The sequence below is a fragment of the Pararge aegeria genome, chromosome Z (assembly GCF_905163445.1).
Source record: "Pararge aegeria chromosome Z, ilParAegt1.1, whole genome shotgun sequence".
Classification (NCBI taxonomy): Eukaryota; Metazoa; Arthropoda; class Insecta; order Lepidoptera; family Nymphalidae; genus Pararge; species Pararge aegeria.
The window spans coordinates 11,165,495-11,190,482 of NC_053208.1; the positions used below are offsets into that span (position 1 = coordinate 11,165,495).

General features: G+C 33.3%; 1 protein-coding gene across 1 annotated transcript in view; it reads left to right on the forward strand.

The window, feature by feature from the left end:
- The first annotated feature begins 5,727 nt into the window (after nt 1-5,727).
- LOC120636364 (calcium-binding mitochondrial carrier protein SCaMC-2) overlaps nt 5,728-24,988 on the forward strand; it is a 52,236-nt gene continuing 32,975 nt past the window's right edge. Inside the window, exons 1-4 of the mRNA XM_039907813.1 lie at nt 5,728-6,155; nt 8,844-8,967; nt 9,360-9,447; nt 13,110-13,221. Coding sequence (XP_039763747.1) covers nt 5,982-6,155; nt 8,844-8,967; nt 9,360-9,447; nt 13,110-13,221 — 498 coding nt within the window. The 5' untranslated portion in view covers nt 5,728-5,981. The remainder of the gene's footprint in view (nt 6,156-8,843; nt 8,968-9,359; nt 9,448-13,109; nt 13,222-24,988) is intronic.

Sequence of the window (24,988 nt, forward strand, 5' to 3'; positions counted from 1 at the left end):
TGTTAGCGAACTTGAGGAAATAATTAGAATTACATAAGTACTTAGGTTAGAAGGATCGCTCGTGTCGTAAACGAAAAAATATAACGTCAAAAAGTATCACTAGGACCAAAAAGAAGACTATAGTGAAGACTTGCTGGAGTTATTACAAGACGTCCCTTTTTTGACTAGACGCAACATGTATGTACATACAATTAGATGGAGCCTCTGCACATTATGCCGCGTGATTACGTCAATTTATCACCGCGAACTATCCAAGATGTAACACTTGTGACATTGTACTGTTTGCAGATGATACATCTTTAATTTTCAAGACTAACAGAAGTGAAGACAATTCTGACGATGTAAGCCGCGCTATGTAGCATGTATCTCACTTGTTTACTGCTAATAACTTAGTTTTGAATGCAAAGAAAACAAAGTGCGTGGAATTGATGTTACCAAATGTAAAGAAAGTTGATAAAAAATAATGATAAATGGAGAATCATTAAATATGGAGAATTCCAGTTTTTCTAAGAGTTACCTTGGATTGTAAGCTACAGTGGGGTGCCCATATAGAGACACTAGCGGGTAAGCTCAGCTGCTTATGATGTCAGAAAGATTAGACAGTTAACAGATGTTGAAACTTCTAGGCTTGTTTATTTTGCATACTTCCATATTGTAATGTCGTATGGGATCTTGTTATGGGGCAGAGCTGCTGATATTGAAACTATATTTATACTACAGAAAAGAGCTGTGCGATCGATATATAAACTAAGATCACGCGAGTCCCTTCAATCAATCAATCAAAAATACTTTATTACACACAAGAAAAAAATAAATAAAAGAGTCAAAAACAACAAAGGTGTAACAAAGGCGCGTATTTCTCTTGGTGCCAAATTTAAAGAAATAGGTATACTTACAGTAGCCTCGCAATATTTTTATAATAATATAATCTTTATTAAACAAAACAAAAGTAATTATAAACAAAAAGTCGATATAAACTGCCAAATTACTAGAAACGGACATAAATTAGTGATATCTGCATATCGTCTGAGAAAAGTACAGAAACAAAAACAAGTAGAGAAAGGTACATGATACCGAAGGTAATATTAGATTTACCTTTACCTAAGTTTAAACAATATATTAAAACACATTTGACAAATCGTGGTTACTACGCGATTGATGAATTCCTTAACGACTGCTGCTTGGAAGCAGGCCACTCCGCTCTCATCTGTCACAAAACAGGAAAATTTTAAAGATTGTTAAACTATAAAATGATGTTGGAAAAGATAAATCTGCTGAGTTTCTTACCGGCTCTTCTCAGTGGAATCTGCCTTCCGAACCGGTGGAAGATTCACTACAAACAGACTGACTTGACGTTTCAAAAGTGCTTATAATTTAGGCCTACTTGAAATAAATTAATTTTGAATTTTGAATTTTTGAATTCAATCCAAACACCACACTTCGTCAGGAGGCGATAACTCTTACGAAGGACTGTGATTCACATACGTTCAACATCTCCTGAGGGTGCTCCGGTTTCGGAGCGAAACATGCATAGAGGGAGTATACGTATTGAAGTAATTATAAATTACACCATACAGATTCTCCTGCAGATTCTCCTACTCCGCGAGTATAGCAAATTAAGCTTAATTTTCATAATCTAAAATAATCTACAGGTATTTAAATACACATGTTGTATCCTATCATAGTTTCTTATGGGATTTTTTTACGCATTAGAACTTTATCGTAATTATAGTATAGGATATGCGAGATATTCTCATTTACAGTATTATCCGGCAGCGTTTAAAGTATGCATAGATATAAGCACTGTTTACAAGTTATATATATAAATAAAACATAAAATGTTATATTGGTGATTAGTGAAGTGTATGATGTAATATGTATAAAATATCATCGAATTAGCTCATGGTTTTCTTTTGGTTGCGTGTGTTAATCTGATGAAATTTAAAATTATCTACACTCACTAAAACGATTTGAAAATATCCTAGTCCCTAATTCTCTTCTTCATTGCCTTTACGCGGTAAATTTTGATACATTCGTTCAAGTACTTTTTACGGGCTATGAATATAATCTTTTTTAAACCCAGATACTGTTTTATTTGCACTGTTGACAAGTTTTAATTTCGGTAACAGGTTAAATTACGGTTACTCTATCGGTAACAGAGTACCGGTTAAGAGTTGCGAGTTATCAAGTATTTCTTTTAAATATTCTCACAGCAAGCGAACAAAGTAACATTGTGGGACATTAATATGTCTGAGGACGGTGATCGGTCAAATACGAAAAGAAAAATAAAAGTAATAAAAGTATTCCTTTCAATAAATAAAAGAATTTTCTAAATTAGTCCACACCTGAGGAAGAGATCAGTTAATATCCATAAACAGCCATCAAACACCATCAATAAAACAGAACTGCCTCCATTTATAAGTTGGAAAACAATAACCATATAACTGTTTAAAATTAAAAAATATTTAAATGCTATCTGTCATCAATAGGTTTGTCTACATTAGCATAGAAAAAAAAAAAAAAAAATTTAACTAATCTCTTCTTTTCATGCATGTTTTACAATTCACTATAGTTTGTCATAACTCATAAATAATCCAATAAAATAATTAAATCCCCAGTGGGTCCAAATATTGTCATGTTATTTTTAAGTACCTGCTATCTTTGCCCCGCGGGTAGTATCCAAACCGGTACTCAAAAGCAATGTTCCTAAGATAATCTAGTTCAAACATACAAACACTTCTGCAGCTTTATAATCTATAAATATATATAGGTATTTAAAACGACTTGTATTAGTATAGAGGAACTACGTCCGCATAGTCGTTGAAAAGCATTTGAGATGATGGTGCTAGTTAATCAAAATCATTTTCTGCCGAATTTATTAAGCTGCTCGCACATTACATGTTATGCGTTTTTTAATAAATGGAATTGCGTGTGGATTAGGTCAAGGAAAGCATTTGCGTGCGAGTCGACTCGCTAAGGCTGTAATGTGTCATCGGTATGAAACGTAATAAGTTTTTTCATTATTAATGTATTAATGTTATGTTTATAAACATAAATACAGAAATATGTTTTTACGTTCTTTAAAATGAATACATAGAATTATTCAATATCATTGCGAGATATTCTAGCTCTTATTTGTAAAAAATTATGAAGCTATAATTTAGACTTCTTTAATTGGAACTGTATTATTTTTATGAATTTAGATAAAGCAGTTTATTTTACTGTCCATGATAGCTAATCGTACTCCTAATATGATCGTTTTCGCAAACTATTATCATCTTGTATTTGCGAGAACTAATTTTAACATACTCTAATAACCTTTATCTGTAATCAAGTTTTAATAACGCGATTGTTGATTTTATTCAATAAAATTGTAATTCATTAGTTTTTGTTTTTTTTTATCACATGAACCTACCGACATAAGCAGTCATAAAAAATTATGTTAAAAAGAAATAGATAATTTAACAATGTAAATCTAACACTACCACATTATTAATTATATCTCTACACAATACTTGAAAATAAACTATTACATTGATTTGCGAACTGTTTTTATTTTGCTCCCCACTACGTACTATCCACTTATCTTTGCGCAAGGGTTTATCAATTACCGAAAAATATCTTCGGTGGGATAGGTACCCAACCGATAGAAAAAAAAGGTTTTGCAAACTATCAACATAACTAATGATAATATAATAGCCTTTCTAATGAAAAATAATAATCAAAATCGGTTCAGATTAGCCGGAATTACAGTTTTTGTGATAAAAAATATATCTAACCAAGGCCTTGAATATCTACTGTAAACGTCAGTGTCTCAGGCAGAAGGCAGACAAAATTTATATCTCCTGACAGGGAATATAAATTTTATATATAATAAACGTGTCCACCTACCAAAGCAGGGGAACATAGAATAAGAGAATTTTACCCCCGTTTATTATTATAGTCTTAAAAATATAATAGGCCCGTTTTGACATTTGTGCAAAACCATAGAATGTAACTTGGAACGAAAATGGAAGAAACAAAATAAAAATCAACTACATAGTGTTTTAAAAAATACGTAAATTTTTTTGGGACGCATAATAATATGAAAGAATATATCGCGACTATTCTTTTCGCGCTTACTTTATAATAGCATGCAATTCATAATTGTTTCGAAAACAGTCACCTACGTTCTGTCTTTTTTTTTTTTAATACTAGTGTTGTAACCATTGATTTTTACTGAAAACCAGCTTCATACGATTTTAATCGAAATTTAATATTGTGTAGAAATCTTTACTGAAAAGAATGAGCTTGGTTCTCAGTCGCAAATAAAATTTTGATTGGACGATACTGGGTTCTAAATAATAAGTCTGAGTTGATGTATCTGAGCAAGCGGCACCTGGCTGAAGCGTTCCCGCGCGCACTGCGCAGTTTTTGGTTCGCCATCTTGTAAAGTTGATTGTGCGCTCGTTCAAAGAATATTTTAAAACACATTTATTACAGCGAGGTTATTATACAATTGATGAATTTCTTAATGACAAGGTTGCTTGGAAGCATCCGGCTCCGCTTTCATCTCTCACAAGATAGAAAATAGAATTTTAAAATGTAAATTGTTGATATTGGAAAACAGCTACTGCTGAGTTTCTTGCCGGCTTCTTCTCGGTAGAATCTGCCTTCCGAACCGGTGGTAGAGTCACTACACACAGACAGACTTGACATTTCAAAAGTGCTTATATTAGGCCTACTTGAAATAAATGAATTTTGAATTTTTAAATGACACATACACAAAGGTATCAAATTTTGGACAGGCACAACGTCACAACAGCCTCTTTAGGGCTACAAAAATAACCCTACAAAAACACAAAAACAATGTGTTGCTATCCTCCTTATCCGGCTATCTTTAATCTATGGTTGGGGCTACATAGTCTGTGCTGTTATTCCTTGGAATTATGGAGGGTAGAGGTAAGGAGGATCATCTGTGTATATGAAAAAGTGTCGTCAAAATGTATTAAATTAGGATGGCGCCACATTTGCATCAAGGTAACTCTTAAAAGAAGCGCCAAATATAAATATTGTTAGAGTAAACTTGAAAAATAAACAAGGAAGTAAGGTTATATTTATCACAATATTTTGTACAACGTAAGTTGTTGAAATTCTCAATAATTAACTACTTTAGTCGATAATGACATTAAATTTTTTAACTCGGCATACTTCAATTCATCTACGATTGCTACATTCATACCATACCCTGTGCATCCACCAGCGCCATTGTGGAGGATTTTTGAACTGTTATTTAGCGCATAGAACTGGACACTTTTTCAACTTTTCTCCCATATAAGATGACTCTCCTTACCTCTACCCTCCATACTTGGAATGAGCTTAGAATAAAATATATTTTATCTGTGAATCTAACTGCGCCATCTATGGGTAATTATCCCTACTACTACGTGACAGTTATAAGAATAATATAGAATCAAGTCCTAAATGAAGTCACATTGAAATATTCTTTTTCTTTTTTTACGTATTAGTATTTGAAATAAATAAGTGAGTTTAGTCATTACATTGAAAATGAGAAAAAAGTTTTAAAATTCCGCGTAATTATTGAAGTAGACTCAATTAGACAATATTTTAAGAGTTGCCATATGCCAAGTTGTTGGGGGTATTAAAAACAGATGCCGCTACTTTCTTTTTGGCCAAGAAAATTAGCACACGCCGCGTCGCAGTGCTGTATAATTTTTCAATGTGTGTGTTATATGTGTCACCATCTGTCACACTCACACTAAGCATTTGCACTCACAGACCGCAGTAGTGTCTAGGAAGTCAGGAGATACCTGTCAAAAAGCAAAATTCCCTTTAAATGAGACTCGCGAGAGATTCTGTAAAAATGATTTTAGTTGCATTTCTATTAATTTAGGCTAAAGTAATGTATGCCAATACAAACGTATTAGAAGACATTTTAACTCGTTGTTTAAGTAATAGTACTTACGCTGACGATAGGCACCATGGTGCAGTGCCATCCGCCTTTGGAAATAGAGGAACTACCAAAAGAAGACGAAGAAAGACTAGAAAAGCTATTTTCTAAATTAGACACCGATGGAAATGGAAAAATTGACATCCACGACCTGTCTGTTGCACTCAAGGAGTTGGCTCCACACATAAATCGCAGCTATGCAGAGGTTAGAATTTGAAAATTAACTTTGCTAAGTTAACGGTACATCATTAAAATAGCCTGTAACTTTCATTTATTTGCACGTCACCAACTTTTCTATTGTTCTTTAAAATAGGAACAAGGTTATCTATGCAATTTATTAACTTTTTATGTCATAACTATGAAAATGTGTTTCTAATTTTGTATTTTAAAAATCATAATACTTAAAATTACCATAAACTAAAAGTTGCTACTGAATTTTTTAACAATCATGAGTTCAAACTGTACCACTGATCTGTTTAATTTCAAACTTCTAGGACAAGACCACAAAAATATGTGTGAATACTGTAATTCTATGTCATGGATACAATGGACAAAAAAATTTGGGTGCTTCTAGTCCTTTAGTTTTCTGGTGCATGTCCTGTCACTATCATAGTGTTATACAATGTATAACACAAAGTTAATCAAAGAAACCTCAAAGAGCAGGTCCAAAGTTAACCTCAGAACCTTAATTGAAATCACTATTTCTGAGTATTCATGTTAAGACAGACCACTGGCATTAAATGGTTTCATAGTTCTATTTGTTCTAGTGTCTAGAATGATAAATTAATTATATGTTTCCAACCACTTGGTAATTATGTAATACCCAATTGAGATTTGAAGCAATTTTAAAGATTTTTGTAACTAAACGTCATCATGTTTTCCTGTACTCTTCAGGTCATGTTAAAAAGTGACTATGACTCAAGCAAATTTAAATATAATAGATGGGACAATTAAAACATCCTATTTCCTCATATTGGCTTTTATGTTGATGTTTATTTTTTATTCACAATATTGCAGCACTGGCTGCTCTTTAAACTGTATCTTTGCAGATGTTGTGGCCAGAGTGTGTTGTTTATTTAGTTAGCACTGTCCACCTGCAGATGACATCTATAATAAAAATATCAATGAGTCAGCACCCATTTAAAATTTGGGTGCTGATTTTATAGTCAGGCATTGGTGGACAAGAGGTGATAAGTAGCTTAAGTGACATGGCTTTTATACAGCAAAAACTTCAGAAATGTAAAAGTTTCAAATATTCTGCACTTTCTTGAATGTCTGTACTGGAACACCACCCACCACTAACACCTAGGGCATTTAAAAATAAAACATAGTTAAAGTTGTTAGAACAGATAAAGTTGAATATAATCCCATCTTTTGACAAATAAGATAATCAGCAAAATAACCTATTTATATGTACTTGTAAATGCAGAGTTATAATAACCTTAAATAGTAAAATTCCAGTCATAACAGATCACAAATACATCATTAATTTCATCAGATGATTCAATAATAGCCCTACAACCTGCATTTGAATTGCTGTAGCAGATAAAAGATTTCATCTGAATGTTATTTATTATCATTAACCTTTTTTGTCTTTGCACACAGTTGCAGGGCTCAACACTGCTCCAAAGCAAGATGCACATTATTTTTAACTGACATTAAATTATATATTGTAATGATACCTAACACCAAAACTACATATTTTAAAGTTGGAAACAAATATGCCATATACGCATCAATCTCACGCTATGCCAAGCTTGTGTCACATTGAATATAATTTAGTATTATAATTTAAAAAAGACAAGTTTATTATTATGAGTACATAGTAATGATTGATGGTTAAAAAGAAATAATCTGTAGATTTATTTAAGTATTTTTCCATTTAGTAAGGGTTGACCTATAGATTACACTGTAACTGAGTTTCCTTATATGTAAATTATATGTAAATCTTTTACTTGCAACATGCAATATACATATTTTTATGTTTCTGCTCTAAGTCAAAGTAGTGATTATTAGGTAAGTATTGACAATGTGTGCAAAATGTTTACTTGTATCCAGTTATAATATTATGTTTAGTTTTATAATATATTTTTGGCATGTCCTATGCCAACAATATAAATAAACTCTCAAAACTCTCATACTCTGTTAACTATAATAAGTTGTATTGTCTGCTATTACATATTAAAATTACATGTTTTAAAGTTACACAATGCTGCACTTTCACACATAATCTATTCTCCATCCTTCCCAATTTGACTTTTTTTTTGTATATTTGTTACGCAATTACTCCTAAATATACACCGATTTTGATGATTCTTTTTTTATTTGGTATGTCAAACCTCAGAGGTGGTCCCATTTTAATTTGGTAAAGATCTATTGGAGAGATCCTGAAATAATCGAGAGAACTCTTCAAATATTAAAGGCATAACTTGAGCATTTTCATTGGAAAAGTACCATTTGACTAAATGGTACTTTTCGTCAAACTGATGATTCAGACCAAAGATGGACACCAACACAGTAAAATAAGTATTAAACTACTTGCGCTTCAATAATGGTATACAGTAGATAAGATTTTTATGTTCGACTTCCCTTTAACATCGCTGATGGTGAAGTGCGCATAAAACTTCTCAGCCATTAACGCCGGCTTCGGGAAAAACAAATATTTTGTAGAAGGTTATAAGTTATAATACTTAGATGAAATTGCAAACCTATCCACTAAAAAGCTTGAAAATAAAAATATTTGACAAAACAACCCAACTTTGTAAAACAACTAAAAAGCAAGAAATAAATATTTACTACAACATTTTTCAATCGGTTCCAAGAAAAATGTCGGTACATTTAAAAAAAATATTCTCATTTGATTTGTGGATCTGTAACATTATTATATTTTCAGAAATTTCTGGCAAAAACCGGAAAAGATCCTGGCGATGTTACACTATCAGAGTTCATACACTATGTGCGAGAGCATGAAAAGAATCTTAAGCTGCAGTTCTCCCATTTGGATAAAAATAAGGATGGTAAGTATATTTGTTTAATCTGAAATGTATTGTTTTATAAATATAAACAATAGAGTTAAGAACATACAGAAACCCGTGTACACAACTAATATTGAAGCATCATAAACCACTCCACTTTTAAGTTTTTTTTTACCAACGGTTAGTCACTTCATACAATATAGCAGTTGTAAGTAATAATTTTACCTCAGAACGTATACCATAAAAAGTTTGTGACCTAGCACCATTCTGCGGGTGTAAAGTGAGATATTTTTTTGTGAACACAATGCACTGCATACAATAATGGCTCAATAAGGCTTCTGTATGTTCCTAATTCTGTGATAAAAACCTTCAAACATTTTATTTTTCACTAGAGATAAATATATGATAAAATGAAAAAAAAATTCTTCTTTCAGGAAAAGTTGACTTGGAAGAACTGATATCGGCTTTTGCTGACTTAGGGATTGCAATAGGCAGAAATGAAGCAACAAATTTATTGAAAAGGTAACTTATTAATTTATTGTAATTGCAACGGTAATTTAAAAAGAAATAAGAACAGTATTTGTTTTATTGGTTATTATTAGAATGAAAGATTCTAATTTAGGTCAATGGAACTTTAGAATGATGAATTAAAATTCCAAATTACTGCAGAATTCCGATGAGTATAAATAATGTACCCTATCTGTGGACTATGCATAAAAGTAAAATTTTAATAAACATGGTTTAGGGGCGTCCCAGATGTGAAACCTTAGAGGCCTTGTATCAAATAGTTAATTAAAAGAAAATTCTTCAAGTAGGAGAATAAAAATAATTAAGAATGAGGAATGAAATTAGAAAAAATGCAATGCAGATTCACTTTCGCTTATTGTTGTTTAGGATAGACCTCTTATACATAAAAATCAATCAGAGGAAAAAAAACCTAATAGTCAGACTCGAATGTTTCAGAAAAGCCCGTTGGCCAAAATTCTGGTAAGTCATGCCTAAATGTAGCTGCTGCTGGGCTTGCTCATAAAAATGTACATAAACAGAATATCTTATGTGCCGTTAATGTTCCGAAAATAACAAAAAAAAATATTTAAAAGTTTACGAATAAAAAACAGCTGGTAAACCTCTCAAACAGATTAATGGAGGCCGTTATCTTTTCTTTGTTTTGAGATTGGTTTAAATTTGTACTGCTTGAAATTTCGTACTCAGTATGATATTTCTATCTCACGAAGACTGACAAGCTTTGGTTGTAACAGTGCAGTGTACCTACTACAAACAAGCTTATTTATGGGTATAAAGAAATCCTGAATTGTAGACCTAAATATTAAAATCGATTATTTTAAACTTATGGTAAAAAATAAAGGTATAAATATTTTAAATATTTTTTATAGGAGCACAAGTTTTTATATTGCCGTTTCCTGGTGACGCTCCAATAATGATTGGCAATTTTATTAATGCCATACCTACCCGAAATGTCATTCGGATGTTATCATCTGAAGTGGAATAAATCTTACGCGTACAAAAATAATACTTTGCAGAAGCCACGCACAACATCAACCCTAGCAAAATTGTCTTCGTAAGATACTCGTTGTATATCGTTATGTAATTTTTATAACTGCCTTAAATAACTTAGGTGATTGCGCTTAATCATGCAACAAGATTACATATCATCATACTGATTCCATTTTACGATTACCAACGTAGATGTTAAAGTTGTTAACTATACCTATAAGAAATCATCTCAGAACGTTGTCTGAATAAAAAATTGTATTTCTTAAGAGTATCTACATTCATTGTTGGTTTGTCGAAATAATATTCTGATCTGCAAAAAACACTAAGCTTTATTTCAACTAATTTAACGAGCGGATTTCTGCGAAGGAATGCCTGCTTAAATCTTTATGTAACTAACTTAAAACTAAATTCATACGGATTACTATACAAGTCTTGCCCGGGTGGAGTGGTGTAAAGAATGGCTGGCTGCATTGCCGCCCTTAACCAGGCTGATGCAAAGCGAAAGCCTTTTAGTCTCAGGTGAAAAACGCCTGCTTCTGTTGAATATTGTTGTATATACTTTTACAACTATTAAATCAAATTAGCGCTTCTCAAGTTGTTTTGTTTTTTGATCACAATACATCAGCGATACAGACTTTAATGTAATTTGGCACATAGAAAAACAAGTGTCCTGTACATAATATATATTAATTTTTATTTCAGCGAATGCGAACGACATCTTAGTATTATTAAGACAAGTTTTCCCCTTAAATCTTTAAAACTAAAAACTATTTTCAAATCGGAATGCTAGTTAAGATCAGCACTCGGAAACAAACTAACTTCTCAGCTTTACTGATTTAAATAATGTAACACACTGTCACTAAACAACACAATGGTCTATTGCCATACAATTCGTCGCGTCATTTATTCAAACGCCTTAAGGTGATCGGAAGTCTTGAATGCAAGTATATAACTATTCAAGACTGATCGTCGATAATTATAGTATGATTTCCATGTCTTAAAATAGCACGTCAATTTAAAAAAGCGTATGTATTCACTGTAAATTAAATACGAACAAATAAGAAGAACTGTACAAAGTCCATATTATAATTTTAAAAACCTACACTACGTATACTAACCTATCATATCCACCTAGGATATGATTTCTAAATTTTTTATTTAATAAGTTGCCTATATTTTTCATGGCGACGCTAATTATTAAGGACCCATTGAAATATTTAACTATTTTTTTTAAGTATGTTGTTTTTGTTGTAGACATGTTTCAGTAAACATTACATTATTATATAATACATATTTAAGTTGATTAATAATAATAAATATAGTAATAGGTACATATAAGTAGAAACAAAGGGGGTAATAGGTGTTGCAAGTGGTAAATAAAAACAAGTGATTACATTTAAATATTCATATATAACATTTTACCTTTCATTTAAGCATTAAATCAATATAAAACCAGCAGATCAAACTGGTCCGTTAAAATAAAGGTACCGACAAAACCACATACATACCTACTGGCTACTGTATTATCAATCATATTTGTTATTTCTTACCTAGCAATTAAACATGCATAAGCATAGATTATTCCTCAATATTTTGTTTTAAGCTTCTCGCAAATGTATATTTTTTTGGTTTCTTCGTACCTCGAAGGATATGGGCCAGATTCGGCCCATTTTTTTTTAAATAACGTCTGCGGACTGAATCATGCTAATTTAAAACAGTATTGTCAGATTGTAAAAAGTTTAAATATGACAATTACATAAACGAATCAACACAAATCACACAAAAAAAAAATCTGAAGCACTCATGCTAAAACTAAATGATAAAAAAATTAGGACAACATATCTACACCAGCCCCAAAAAATCTTGTATTATAAATAGTGATAAAATCGTCAAAAACAACGATAGCATCTTAGAAATTCTAATTGCACTTAAAGCAACTCCAAACACGCTCTTCGATTAAATATTCTACTTATCATAACAAAACAATTTTTATCATTTTAGCGCATACTGAATGAAGGAATGACAAACCGGCGTAGAAAAATTTACTTCATAAGAGCGTTGCTAAAAGGTTAGGTATAGGTCAAGATTATTTTATTAAGAACAAAAAAAAGCCATGTGTTATCTTGTTTTGTTAGATTAGGGATTACAGTTTTATCCAGTTTTCTCGCAACTTTACTTTACCTTACCTGCACGTGAGATTGAGTGAGGTTTGCCTCGACCTTCTCCACCCTAAAACACCTGACGTAATTAATAGACTTAGGTTGAGTCTCATTTAAATCTGAAGATTAATAAAATACATAATGTGCGTAAACATATTTTGCATGTTATTTTTATTTTGTGCAGTCTATTTATTTGCAAGTCCTAGTGCAGTTTTCTTTTAAGATACTAATACGCTGTTAATTTAATTGAGACATACTGACAAAAATTTTTCAGACATAATCGATTGGTAACATCAGTTTTTTTTTTAACACAACCTATCTTATGTGTTTTTCAGTGATATGTTTATCTTCAATTGGCTTTAACGTTTTATATCTTTAACTCGAAATATATAATTTGATTCTAGTCCGTGGACCTTTCCTAAAGTGGGCCGAATTGTGTGAAGTTTTACCAATATTCTTTGTCTTGCTCCAGTGTTTTTATCTCTTTCATGCGTCTGAATTTGTCGACAGGATGGACCAGGACGGGAGCCTGAATATCAGTTACGACGAATGGCGGGACTACCTCCTTCTGGCACCGGCGACCGATATTCACGCGCTCATCCATTTTTGGCGGCACTCCACTGTAAGTTATGTTTTATTACTTAAGGCATAAGCCAATGCTTTTCTTTCATAAATTGCGCTGCGTAAAAGAACGATTACTACTGCAGTCTTTTCACTTTTATTTTATCTGTGGGTATATTAATAATACATACACTATTGATACGGTATTCTGTTCGCATATATTATAAGTGTAACTGCGTAAGACTACTACCTCATTGCTACTTCTGGAGTCGGTTTTCACTTAGACGAATACCGCAGTAATACACAGTCTGTTGTTACTTTTATTACATACCTCTGTACTACCACTGCGTTCTATTTCACTTTAATGAACTGCGTAAAATACTATTTACTAATATATTACAAATCCTTGCCTCTTTTTATAAGTCGTTTGAAAAACTATGTTTTATATATGTAGCGTTATAGTATATAGTTTATTATAATTATTATATGTATGAACAATATATGTATTATATATAATAATTATATGTGTAGTATAAGAATTTATACCATGTAGTTTAGTTTGTATTATTTTTATGTAGGTGGAAATTTTTATTGCCGCACCAACCCGTTCCGTATAAGAACTACTTACGCCAAAGGTTGTCTGGGAGAGATCGCTTTAGCGATAAGACCGCCTTTGCACACCTAAATTAGTTTTTTTATATTTTTTATTTGTCAATGTGTTTCTCTTTGTATTTTGTTTTTGTGTGTGCAATAAAGAATTTTATAATAATAATACTAGGAACGCCATTACTACCGCAGTCTTTTAGAAATACGGCGTAAAATATTACTGCTCACCCCACTTCTACAACTGCTGTCCGTTTTCACTAATGTTTTCGTAATTCTATTATTCATTATTTATGTTAAAATGTTTTAAAGGATTATGGCTCATCCATAATCTTTCGCTTACTGCTCAGGCTCGGGCTAAGGACGTCAAAGCAGTTCCGATTGGCAGGCTTTAACGTTTATTATGACATCTTATTGATTTCCTAAGTCTGGACTCGACCCAGATATCGAACCAATGCCCTCGCGATCCATGATTTTTATATAGATCCTCACCGCGCACACACGAGATTAATAAAACATTCTAAGAGCGCCTCATGCATAAATGTTGCCAAATTATTACGGCTACTAATTAATTCTTTGAGTAAAAAGTAGTTTTGTCTCTCACAACACCAAAGTGTTCAATAACACAAACGAGAATAAATAAGTGTATTATGTACACTGTGACAATTTAGAAATGTCGATAGGTTAATAAGAATAATGGAGATAAATTAATAAAGTGTGTTCAGCTTTTCAACCGTCCTTACGTCGCTATTAATCGAAGTGAAACTCCTATAGAATCGTTGTAATTTATAATTCGATGTAACGAAAATGCGTCACGATAAAGAAACAAACCCATAAATGTATAGGATTAAATTGGCGAGAGAATGAGACTAAATACATTACACATATATTTACATATATTACATATATTTACATATTGTTTAGTTACCATGGAAACTAAACAATATGTAATATAATATTTTACATTAAAATATTAAATAATTTTTTAGCAAAATAAAAAATAATAAACTTTATATTTATCCTAATACTTCTGATACTCTGTATTCATCTCAATCTCTCTAGTAGGCTACTTTTTCAGAAGTTTCTGTTTGTTTATTAATTTCACAGGTTTTTTTTAAACATCGAATAGTTAAAGTATCAGGTTTAAACACTGTAGCACGGCTAGCATGGGCAGGAGACAATTATATCCTCGGGGAAAGGATTACATTTATCTTCTCCCACAGCCTTATCAACTCTCAGAGCATTGGCGCATAAGTGGAATTAATATCCAAATAATATATGTGTATTAATTAATAAACGGGGGTAAATTTCTCCTATTCCATGTTATAGTTTTTTAGCAGGTGGGCGCTTTAATTATATCCCTCGTCAGGGTATATAATCGGGGATAAATTTTTTATCTCCCTCCCGTGCTAGCCCTGCAGAGGTGATAGATATATCTGTATGTTTTTGTTGCTGTTAATATTAAGTATAAACTATCCGACGTTCAGGGTAAGCCTAGAGAAGCCAATGTTAGCGCCACATTATGCAACTGCAGGATAGGTGTAAATCTGAAGCCGGGTTTAACACAGCTTTACATGCAGGCCACGGTCATTTTCAACTAGATAATAATTAAGTTTACTTCACATGGGATCATAAAGACGTGTTCATGCAGGGATTTTTTTTTATTAAGTTTACTACGTGCAGAAAGTACCTTACATACCAAAATACACGTTAGGTACATGTACATTAACGTTACATACTTGTATTGAAGTATGGATAGCTGGAAATAATCTGGCGACACGTCCAGCTATTTTAAATGCCGTATAGTGACAGCAGAAAAAAAGACAGTTATCATCACCCCCTCTCCCCGCGGGTGTCATACGAGGCGATTAAGGTAATATAAATGAATATAACCGGTAGCACCGATTTCTGTTCTACTATTACTAATAGGTTGGAGAAAAAGTCTTTTAGCATTATAGTAAGTATGAACTTGTAATAAAATCTCTTTGGCAATACTATTTGTATCTGGCTGGTTTTGGTATCATTAAAAGTTTAAATTTTGAAGAAAATAATTCCAAATTCAAATTAGTAAAATGTGTGATTTTTATTTGTTTTTTGTATTGTGAAGATGAGTGAATTTAATGAAGAAATTCGATACATTTTAAAATTTTACTACAAAAAAGGTAAAAATGCAAAAAAAAAATTTGTTTTGTTTATGGACCTTGTGCAGTGTCTGTGAGAGTAGCACAAATTTGGTTTAAGCGTTTTCAATCTAGAAATTTTGATGTCAAAGAACTATATTAAAAAATGTTTTGAATTTTCTTAAAAAATGCGAAGAAACTTTTTCCCCAACCTAATAAGAACTACGATCAGCAATCTGCCCAGGTGATCATTTTTTTATTTATTTATATTTATTTACACACTAACATTTTGCATACCTTATAATATATTAGAAGCCCACTGTCAACTCTTATCATCATCCGCAGCGTATTAACGTCCCACTGCTGGCCAGAAACTTCTCTTATTAGACAGACGGTTTTATAGCATAGGTACACTTAACACGCGGCTCTATTGGGTTGGGGCTTAACGGCTATTATCAAAAGTAACTGATAATAACCGGGACAGACATCTTAAGAGGTAGGGTACTTAACTTATATTTTTTTCATAATACATAATTGAATTACTATCAATGTCATCATAGATCTGTGCGCCCCTGAATTTCGTTAGAAGCCCTACAATAATAGTGTCGGTTGGGGTGAACGAATTCAAGGAATCACTGTATGGTTTCTAATAAAATGTTTCGTGCACAATCGAGACATTAACAAAGCATAGTTCTTGATGAAAATTTAATCGTGCCATCTTATCATTCCTTCTACGGAGAATCTGTAATTAAACATTTTTCACTTTAGCTCTTGAAGGTCTCCAAAAAGTTTATAACTAGAATATATTACAACGTGGAATTTGCGTAACTTATGTGTGGCAAGTGATTTAGCGATTCGGTACAACGTTGCATAGAATGCTAGCTATATCCTATGGCAAGGTTGCGGTCATACCCCAGAAAATTTTGGAGAACTCTCAGGCATGCATGTTTCCTCACTATGTTTGTCTTCACCACATATTTACGAAAAAACACACATAACTTAAAAAAGTTAGAGGTGCGTGCTGGGATTGGAACTCGGCCCCACTAAAGCGAAGGCGAAGACCTAGCCACAGGGCTATCACCACTTCAATTATTGGGTTTGGGTTCGGTATTTGGGTGCAAGAGAATAATAGTGACTGAATCGAAATATTAATTATTAATTCTTTGGTCCGTCGCCATTTTAGACTGCATCATCACTTACCATATGCAGATGAAATTGCAGTTCATGGCTTTCTTGTTGTGGTATTCTTAGCAAATTTATATCGTGCGAACAACAAGCAATCATGTTCCCATAAACATCCACATATCGTATGTCCTAATGTCTAGACAATTCGGCGAGAATTGTCGAAACCTTTCTAAGCATGCAAGCAAATCTGTTTAAAAGAATGTGTCTTGAGTAAAGTCAAACTGCTACTTATAAATTATACGTTGCCGATTTGATTAATCACAGGGCGGTTGATAGATTGACAAGACTATCTATCAACCGCCAAATTCATTTTGTTCAAGAACTTTGGTCAAATGATCTTCATCCATCGACCCATTTCATCCATGTCATCCATGTTCTTATAGGTGAGGTTGTTATTTCGATTCAGTCACTATTATTCTCTTGCACCCAAATACCAAACCCAATAATTGAAGTGGTGATAGCCCTGTGGCTAGGTCTTCGCCTTCGCTTTAGTGGGGCCGAGTTCCAATCCCAGCACGCACCTCTAACTTTTTTAAGTTATGTGTGTTTTTTCGTAAATATGTGGTGAAAACAAACATAGTGAGGAAACATGCATGCCTGAGAGTTCTCCAAAATTTTCTCAACACGTGTGAAGTCTACCAAGCCGCACTGGGCCACCTTGGGAGACTACGGCCTAAACCGGGGAGACCGGTGTGTTCCTAGGAGTCCCACATACCGCTATTCCCTCAGGGTCACGCCCCCCGTAATCAAAAAAGAAAAAAATAGATACGTGCTCTCGGACGCGAATGACGTGACATGCTATTTCTGACATGCTATTATAAATTCTAAAGAGGCTGTTTGTCTGGTATCTTTTTACCACTGCACACATTTTGATAGAAATTTTGCCAATATCCTTCCTCGAAAATAGGCCGGCAACACTGAAATCATATTTCAAATCGGACCAGAAGTGCCAAAGATCATCACGTTAAAATAAAAACACAAACTCAGATTCAGCTTAATATATTAGTATAAGATTAGATGAAATGTTATTATTTATTACCAAAATATTATACAGGAGTACCAATATAAGCTAACATAGATTATTTTTAAATATTAAATTTAATTGACATGTTTAATATCAATCGAAAGATTACGTCTTGTTTGCCGTTCCTTACATATTTCGTATTATCTTTTTAACCATTCGTTTAATTTATATGCAGTAAAAGAGAAAAGTCTTTTGTTTTAAGTGCCTACTTGAGACGATAAGTTTACTGGTTTTGATAAGAATTCTAATATTTTAATTATTGTTTTAATATAAAAACTTCTTTTTGTTACTCAAATATAAAAGTTATACATATGCTGTCGCGGACTATCAAGCTCTACAACTTTTCTATATAACTCAAACATATTATATCTCTCATCGTTAAGGCAGCGTTCGTAAGAAACATTTTCGTTACTTTGGAAATCTGACTACTATGAAAAATTATTTTCAGTTTTTAGGTTATTATACAACTTATGGCACTCACAAATAATTTACTACGCACGCTTAATATTGGTGAAAGAATTTTCAAAATCGATTCCAGAGATTACCCACGACAGTGTCACAAATTCACAAACTTTACCTCATTATAATAATAATATTAGCATAGATAGATTTGCGCTTTTTAAATCGTAAACGTAATCGTAATGACAAGTCTGCTTGGAAGCAGGCTACTCCGCTCTCAACTCCCACAAAATAAAAAAACTGTTGTTAAACTATAACATGATGTTGGAATAGAGCAATCTGCTGAGTTTCTTGCCAGCTCTTCTCGGTGAAATCTGCCTTCCGAACTGGTGGTAGACTCATTTCAAACAGACTGACTGGACGTTTCAAAAGTTCTTCTTAACTAGGCCTACTTAAAATAAATGCATTTAGAATTTAGAATTTTTAAAACCACAAATATCTATACAGATTTTACCAATGCATCAATGAGAATTCAATAAATATTAAAAGTAATGTAAATCTGAATTAGATGTAGTTTCTGTTTTGAAATAATAAATAATCAAATAAACGTAACTATCACACCTTAAAATCTATTACTTATTTTAAGGAATCTTAAAGCTTAGCAAGAAGTATTTAGGTCTGCAGAGAGCGTTTTATCAAGGCCTAAAGGGAATCGTTTAGATTGTATTGACATTTGATATGGTATTCTTGTATCTGAATATAAAACGAATACACAGAATAAGAAATACAAAAATAAGAAAAACAACAAAAATAATAGATGCTTTAGAACATTCTCAAAAACTAAAATGGAAATGGACGGGTCATATTGCACATATGGACAAGGAAAAATGGACAAATAGAGTAACTACCTGGCAAGGTCCAACAAACAAAAGGAAAAGAGGTAGACCGAAAGATAGATGGGTTGACGAAATAATAAGAAAAGCCGGTGAATATTGGTTAACTAAAGCAAAGGACAGACAGTCGTGGGGAAAAATGGAGAAGGCCTTCACCCGTATAGGTGTCCATAGTGAAACTTGATTTTATTATTTATTACTAAGAATTTAATATATATATATATAGGTATCATTTTTTATGCATGCACATATTATAATGTATTAATAATTGTTAAAAATGTATTATGGAAATAAAGAGGCTATAATAATAATAATAATGGAATTTGGTGTAGACAAGTGTGCGGTAATCAATGTAGAGCGAGGTAGGGTTGTGAGCTCTGAGAATATAGTTCTTTCAGAAACTATTATTCTCAAATCACTTCGTGAAGGGGAGACCTATAAATATCTTGGAATGTCAGAAGCACTTGGTATTGAGGTAGGGCACATGAAACAGGTAGTGCAGGAACGCTTCTTTAGCCGCCTGAAAAAAGTACTAAAGAGTCTTTTATCAGGTGGTAATAAGGTACGTGCCTTTAATAGCTGGGTCATGCCCTTACTCATATACACTTTTGGCATTCTAAAGTGGACTCAAACTGAACTGGACACCCTGGATTGTAAAGTTCGCAACTGACGGCTTACCGTATGCATCACCCACGTTCCTCTGTAATGAGGTTGTACATCCCACGCAAGTGTGGAGGACGTGGTCTTCTGAATGCCAAGAACCTTCATAATCGTGAGGTGTGCAATCTTAGAGATCATTTTCTTAGAATGAATATGGGTATGTGTAAGGATGTCGTTGCAGTAGATAAGGGTCTTACTCCACTATTCCTTGGCAAAGAGAACTGGCGCAAGCCAAAAGTACTTAGCAACTCAGATCGTGTGGCGGTATGGAAGAGTAAGGAGTTGCATGGCAGATTCTACAAGGCCCTGTCGGGACCAGATGTAGATCAAATCGCATCTGTATCCTGGTTACAGTTCGGTGACCTATTTGGGGAAACCGAGGGTTTTGTCTGTGCAATTATGGACGAAGTCATCAAGACGAGAAACTACCGGAAACACATTATGAAAGATGGCACTCTAGACATATGTCGAGCGTGTCATCGTCCTGGGGAATCCCTCAGGCATATAGTTTCCGGGTGTTCTCATCTTGCTAACGGCGAATACTTGCACAGACATAATCAAGTAGCCAGGATAGTTCATCAACAACTTGCTCTTCGGTTTGGCCTTATCGATTTTGAGATGCCTTACTATAGGTACGACCCGGCGTCAGTTCTTGAAAATAGCAGTGCATTGCTCTAATGGGATCGAACGATTATCACTGACAGGTATATTAAGTTTTTTTTTTATAAATTTTTAATAGTGTTTTTTTTAATTTATTCTTAAGCATTGTTAATAATTTAAAAAAAAAAAAGAAAAATAATAAATGATAGATAATAATAATGGTGTATTCTTGTATGAAAAAAATTACCCAGACATTCAATCCATTGATTAGAAGTCCCTTATCACATCTATTATTATTTATTGTATTGAATCAGTCATCGCTTTTGTAAGAATTCCACAATCGATCACCTTGTCACGATATTACTGCCTTTTTCTTGTTTTTACTTTTGTTTAAGTTTGCGCAAAAATACGACGTCACCGCTGCTGTAATATTTTCAAACCGTCCAGAGTGTTTGGTGTGAGATTTTTGACCTACATATAGATATTTATTCGATAGCTTGACATTTACTACGATTTATATGGTATCGATTGAGCGCCATCTAGTTACAATACTGGAAAACGGTATTGTCAAGAGATTATAGGCGGTCTTTCGATATCATATTAACTGTATTAAACTTTCACGCGACAAAGAATATTTTTCTAAATACCCCTGGAATGTTTAACCGAGTGGTTTTGTAAATCTAGATTACGTTGTTAATAATTAGACGTCCATAGGTTGAAATAATGACAATAAAGACTCAAGGACGGTACTCATCTGGGCTCTAATCGTGTTGCGAGCATTCGTTGTGTATTTCTTACTCAAGAACATGCATTAACGAATCAAACATTAAATCGTGAGCACATCTTTAAGAATTATTCACAAAATCGGTTACATAATGTTTTCTCACAAAACAAACGTTCCTGCATTCTTTCGCGAACTAAACTTTCTCTCGCGAGCACAACTTTAAGATTAAGGATTTGTTTTTACGTAGGTACCAAACCACAGGTACCAACCAAAGCAAATGTGCTTGCTTAGTGAGCTTACCATATTAAATCAATGTGCTTGCGTCACAAACGCTTGCGTAATCAATGCTTACAAACTAAAGTATACAAAACGAATGCACCCGGTCAATCCCGTTACATTATTGTTGATACTCAATAGCTTGCAAGCAATCACATTGCTGATTCATACCAAATAAATCTCTTTGAATTCTTTATAGGGTTGTTGTAATAGTTGGACATAAAGTAAATATTACGTATGCAACGTTTGTGTTATTGCCATACTGTCTATTTTATTGCGTATTTATTACATTGATTATGTAATTACGTTGTCATTATTGTTTAAGTAATAAGGTTTTGCCCTCTTTGACAAGATCTGCTTGATTAGTGTGCTTATATAATTTTCCGCATTTATTATTAAGAACAGTTCTAAATTTTAAGTATGTCTTCGGCGATATAACTCCATAACGCCTGCGTATCTGAAACTATTATGAATCTGTCTTAGAGGGTGTATAAGTATGGCCTATAGTTAATAGGTACCTCTTCTGAGATGGAGGACGGAACTCCTTAACAGACAACAGTAAATCTTTTAGTGATTTAAACTTTAAACTCGTAATCAGTGGCTTGCACAAAATATCCGACCGGGGTAGAACATAAAGTAGGCATAATCGAAAGTCTCTTTCGAGTCAATTAATGTATGCATGAAATGCATTTTCGTATCAAACTTTATGAAAGCCAGACATGCATTGGCGTGCACTTAATAACACACAAAAGCACTGACTACCCTAAAGTATTTTTAATCTTGTATTTGAGAAGGATTTATCAAGTCATTGCTCGTAATCAGGGAAATAATAAATTTGACCGTTTCCTATGAAATCAATCTCTCGATATGTTACCAAACAAATATTGTATCGTTATTTGTATTAGAAATGCGAAAATATCTATTTCTTATAAAATGTTATCCTCGTTCGGATCAACCAATGCACGCATCTAAATTAAATTTGGCACGGAGATAGCTTGCATCCTGAAGATGGGCATAGAATATATTTTTATGCCGGAATAGTACCATGAAAACGTTTTCTACAGGATTAAAAACAATCTTCTCTATCTATTCTATTATTGACCAGTGAGATTGACCATCTCAAAAATGCACAGCTTTTTATATTCAATCGAAAACGGAAAACCGAAACAAACTGATCAAGTTGCGGGCTTGTTTGTGTTAGTCAACAGTAGGTACTTTTAAGCATTAATTACTAGCGAAAAAGCATAACCAGATACAAAGAACTTCTCCGAAAGACCTAGTCGATTCAGATGCTCAGAGAGACTGATTTTGCGAATAGATTATAAACATTATCCCTTTGAACTGAAATGTTGCTCCAGCAACAGAAACATTCCCAAGCAGGGTAGACGTCAGAAAGACCAAAAAAACACGTTTGAAAAAGAAATATGCTAAACCAACATAACGTGAGATAAGGTAGAGAAGAAGACAGACTGACATTGAAAAGGAATGGCGATCGGTTTCGTCTTTTGTTGAAATCGTATTATTCAATGTCAAGTTCTAGTAATCTGTACACATATAAATAAGTAATGGGCACAATTGAATCATGCTTGCGAATTGCGAATCAGTACAAGCGTGCTCTGATAGGTAGATTACCGACACAACGCCAACAATTTGTATATTGACAATGAAGAAGATACGAGATTGACCTCGTTGTTGTGGCACAGGGTTGCCCGTTTTCTCTTTAGCGGTGTTTTAGAGCAAAATAGTTCGTCTTTCTGTCACCATTTTTTATTTCAGTATCTACTAATGACGATCACCTCCGGAATGCCTACCTATAAATAAAAAAGCCTGTCTAACTTCATCGCAAATCAAACACAATATTATATATGCATATTATATGTGTGTTTGTTTGTTTGTTTGTCCGGTCTTCCTTCACGCAACTAAGCAACCAGTTGACTTGATTTTTGGCATTGAGCTAGTTTTAAAGGACGAAGAGTCCTATTGGCTACTTTTTATTCCAGGTTAATAAATGGTTCCCACGGGCTTATTAATAAACTACATTAAACTAAGACTAAGAACGCAGGCAGCAGCTAGTCAAAAATCTCATTAAAGGTTTTTGTTTAAACTCTCTCTTAATCACCCTATAAATTATTATTTGATAAGCCGTTTTAATTACTATTTATTGCAATCGAATCGAAAAATAAAATTAGTGTTATTAAAACTACATATTTTTTTTACATTATAATGTTTATATTTTCTCGATTGTATCAACATCGATATAAAAAAAGTGAAAACCTTAGTCTGCGCTTGCCAGACTTAAGTAACTAACACTTTAGCCAATTTTCTCGGATTATATGGGTCGAGGACTCTGCGCCAATATGATAGGAATTATATGTCTGGGCATCTTGACCTGCGTCTTACTTGCTTGGTTAAAACTGCTGCTATTAACACCAGCTTCTGATTATGATCTTCCTCTTGCGACCTGTATTAGACCCGCGTCCTATATTAGTCAGACGTCCTATAATATGTATAGGACGTTTGTACATAATATTGCAATGATAAAAAGATTTGAACAAATTTTTGAACTTGAACAAAAAAGATTTCTATTTCAAAAGAACACTAAATAATATTACATATGCGAACAATTAGTTAATTTTGAAACGTCAAGAGAGTGTTTGAAGTGACTCTAACACCAGCTCAAGGCAGATTCTACCGAAAATAAGCCGGCAAGATCAGCAGTTCCTGTTATTTATTTAACAATAATTGTACAATCATTATTCTAACTTATCCGAGATGAAAGAAAAACCGGCTGCTTCCAAGCAAGTCTCTGAGAAATTCTCGTTAGTCGTTTGTTTACTGTATAATCAACGTTTTGTTTATAAAGACTAACGTATCTTCTTACAAAGACTATATTATTATAAACAAACTCAGTTTACACATTGTCGCTGAACGAATTTTTGACAGCGCGATGATATAATATATGCGTGATTTGGTGTTAATATTTATATGTATGATTTAAAATATAAATATTTACACCAAATTGAGTTAGCATACTATGAAAATCCTTTGAATCTTGTATTGCTCCAATTCTCAGCGAATCTTACTTAAGCCTTTTAATTCCCCATATGGCGCCTCCTTTCCCGTATAAGAGCGTATCCAGCGACTTAAACTATATTATTAAATAACGTGTTTATCGAGGCACGGAGATGGCTTGCTCCACTTTCCTACTTCCAGTTTCGTACTAAAAATTCGACAATTTGCACCCGGGGTCAAGGGGACCGGATATAATATTCTTAAAAGATCTAGTACCCCGGCACATAGCCTTAGAGTTTGAAAGGAAGATAGAAAACCTGGCGTGTTAGCCA